Genomic DNA, 2,500 nt, shown 5'->3' with positions numbered 1-2,500 from the left:
ATATATTAAGCAATCCAATCTTTCACTCTGAGCGAAAAAAAAAACAGAAAGAGAAAGAACGAAAGAATAAAAAAAGAGAGAGAGAGAGAGAGAAGAAAAAAAGCAAGAAAATCTAGTAGGAAATGAGCGGTTCTTGGGCAAAAGTCATTCGTCATCAAACCGGGGGAGAGATGCTGCTTTAAACTCCATCTGCCTTTTAAAAAGAAATATTGATGTAAATATCTGGGTGGAGAAGACAACACACACACACACACACACACACACTCCATCCCGGAGAGAGAGAGAGAGAGAGAGAGAGAGAGAGAGAGAGAGATCAGGAGATACGTTACATCTGTTGCATTTTCCTGAAGAAGAGGAAGAAGAAAGCGTGAACATGAGAAACTGTCACTTTTGGATCGGTCTCGACTGTCCGGAGTCCTGATCAGATCCTGGTGTTTAGATCTTCACGGGACTTCACTTCCATGGAGTTTTTGGACGCACTTTTACGAGGCGCAGATCGTCTGCGACCCTGAAGGAGAACGAGCAGAAATTTTATTTATTAAAAAAAAAAAAGGAAAGGAAAGAAGGAAGAAACAATACGCGATAAAGCAGAAGTTTGTTCAGTGCGTTGGTGCACCATGTTCGACTGCATGGATGTTCTGAGTCCAGGGCAGATGCTGGATATGTGCAGCTCCAGTCCGGCGTGCATGCTGCAGGAGAAGGCGCTCAAGGCGTGTTTCAGCGGAATCACACACACGGACTGGCGGCTCCGGCGCAGCGCGCACTGTACGTCCAGCACACACACACACACACACACACACACACACACACACACACACACACACACACACACACCTTCCTCTCAAAATGGAAATAATGGAAACTATTTTCCATACCATTTGCATCCTATGTATTTTTTTCATTCACTTGCATGTTTTTTGTATCTACATGTCAATGTTTATGTGATGCCCCAAAAATTAAAACACAACATATTCTCTCAATATCTTTAGCTACAGAGTCTAAAAGTCATTACAATTCACACACATTCACTACTGTCTTTTATGATCTTGTTACTCGGGTGATATTCCAGCCTTTTTGTGTATTTAGGAACATGTAAACGGTTTACATTTTATTATTATATACAATAACATCCTAACAGTCCAGTTATGTACCTCGAATGATCCTTCTTTACCTGATCCACATTAATGCCAGAACTTTATATATTCAGCATCTAAAGAATAATGAGTATTGGTGAGAGCTGAGGGTCTGCTCGAGTTCCTAGATGCTCACCTTGATGCCGGACAAACACTTTGACAGCTATTAGATAAATAACTTCAGGAATGTTTTGTCCTCGGACAAGTTCAGCACACGTTTCCGCTCCGGCGCTCAGGACCTCGATGTGGCTTTGAAACTGACCCCGGAGCTCGACATTCATTACATTCCTTCACCGTTCACTGTAACGCAGGAGCCACGGTGCTTAAGGGAGAAGTGATTATCAGAGACAATGGAGCTTTGAGAACTTTCAGGGCTTCGGATGCTCTCAGGAAACTAAAGAGTAACTGTATATACACTGTAGAACAGTATAAAAGGTGTAGGTTTAAATGAAAGACTTCACGAAGTTCCTGAGGAGTGTTCCAGACACCACTTTGACATCTGTTTTGTCACCTGATTTATATTTATCTACTGTAAACACTACACTTGAGATAACACTGAGTGTGTTTGTGTGTGTGTGTGTGTGTGTGTGTGTGTGTGTGTGTGTGTGTGTGTCGCATCAACACCTTGACCTCGCTCTCTTGATGTCCACCCGTAGACAAGACCACGGTTCTCTCACAGCTGGACAACGCGTTCCTCCTGTACGCTGTAGACATTCAGTCTAGACGTTATGCAGGAATGCAGTTTCATCAATGACCAGTAGTTGATGGCGGCTAATTTTAATATCGCCAAACATTTTATTAATTATTATTTATTTATGGAATGAATGTGATTCATTTTTATTAATTAATTTATTTTATTTTATTGATATGGTGAAGTTGGTGTAATATATAATAATTATTTATTATAAAATAAAATGGTATTATGGTAAAAAATCATAATAATTTATTGATTATTTTTGAAGATTAAAAGCTCACAATAATGCTTTATATTTATTAATAATAAAAAATTAAAATTCGAATCTGTTCTAATTAAGTGTATGGTGACTACAAGACACATATCCCCCGTATCATTCATTTATTTTTTTCACATTAATTTCAAACACGTATTAATTTATGAAACACGTAAATATGAAAGCAATTTTTTTCTACACGTGTGTTTTAACATAGCATTGATCAATTACAAAATGTGCAGGATTGAAAGTGTAAACTATATTGTGTGTGTGTGTGTGTGTGTGTGTGTGTGTGTGTGTGTGTGTGTGTGTGTGTGTGTGTGTGTGTGTGTTATATTACGGTGTGTTTGTAGAATTTGGGATTTTTATAGAATGATAGGAAGGTAATTTTTTAAAATCCTTACAAGAACAATAAGA

At 38.6% G+C, this 2,500-nt stretch overlaps 2 protein-coding genes across 3 annotated transcripts in view; both read left to right on the top strand.

Annotated features, from left to right (window-relative positions):
* LOC310727135 (V-type proton ATPase subunit C 1-A-like) overlaps positions 1-2,500 on the top strand; it is a 207,806-nt gene that overhangs the window by 94,129 nt on the left and 111,177 nt on the right. The window lies entirely within an intron of this gene.
* Positions 1-2,500, top strand: part of LOC310727130 (retinoic acid receptor beta-like) — a 102,739-nt gene that overhangs the window by 49,627 nt on the left and 50,612 nt on the right. Inside the window, exon 1 of one of the 2 annotated variants that reach the window (XM_083543332.1) lies at positions 1-765. This exon is cut by the window's left edge and continues 63 nt beyond it. The exons of the other annotated variant lie outside the window; for it this stretch is intronic. Within the exon in view, the coding sequence (XP_083399458.1) occupies positions 618-765 (148 nt within the window). The 5' untranslated portion in view covers positions 1-617. The remainder of the gene's footprint in view (positions 766-2,500) is intronic. 2 annotated transcript variants of the gene reach the window in all.

This window comes from Silurus aristotelis, assembly GCF_946808225.1.
Source record: "Silurus aristotelis genome assembly, chromosome: 6".
Classification (NCBI taxonomy): domain Eukaryota; kingdom Metazoa; phylum Chordata; class Actinopteri; order Siluriformes; family Siluridae; genus Silurus; species Silurus aristotelis.
The sequence above is the reverse complement of the archived record's forward strand: the minus strand, read 5'-3'. Positions and strand labels throughout refer to the sequence as shown.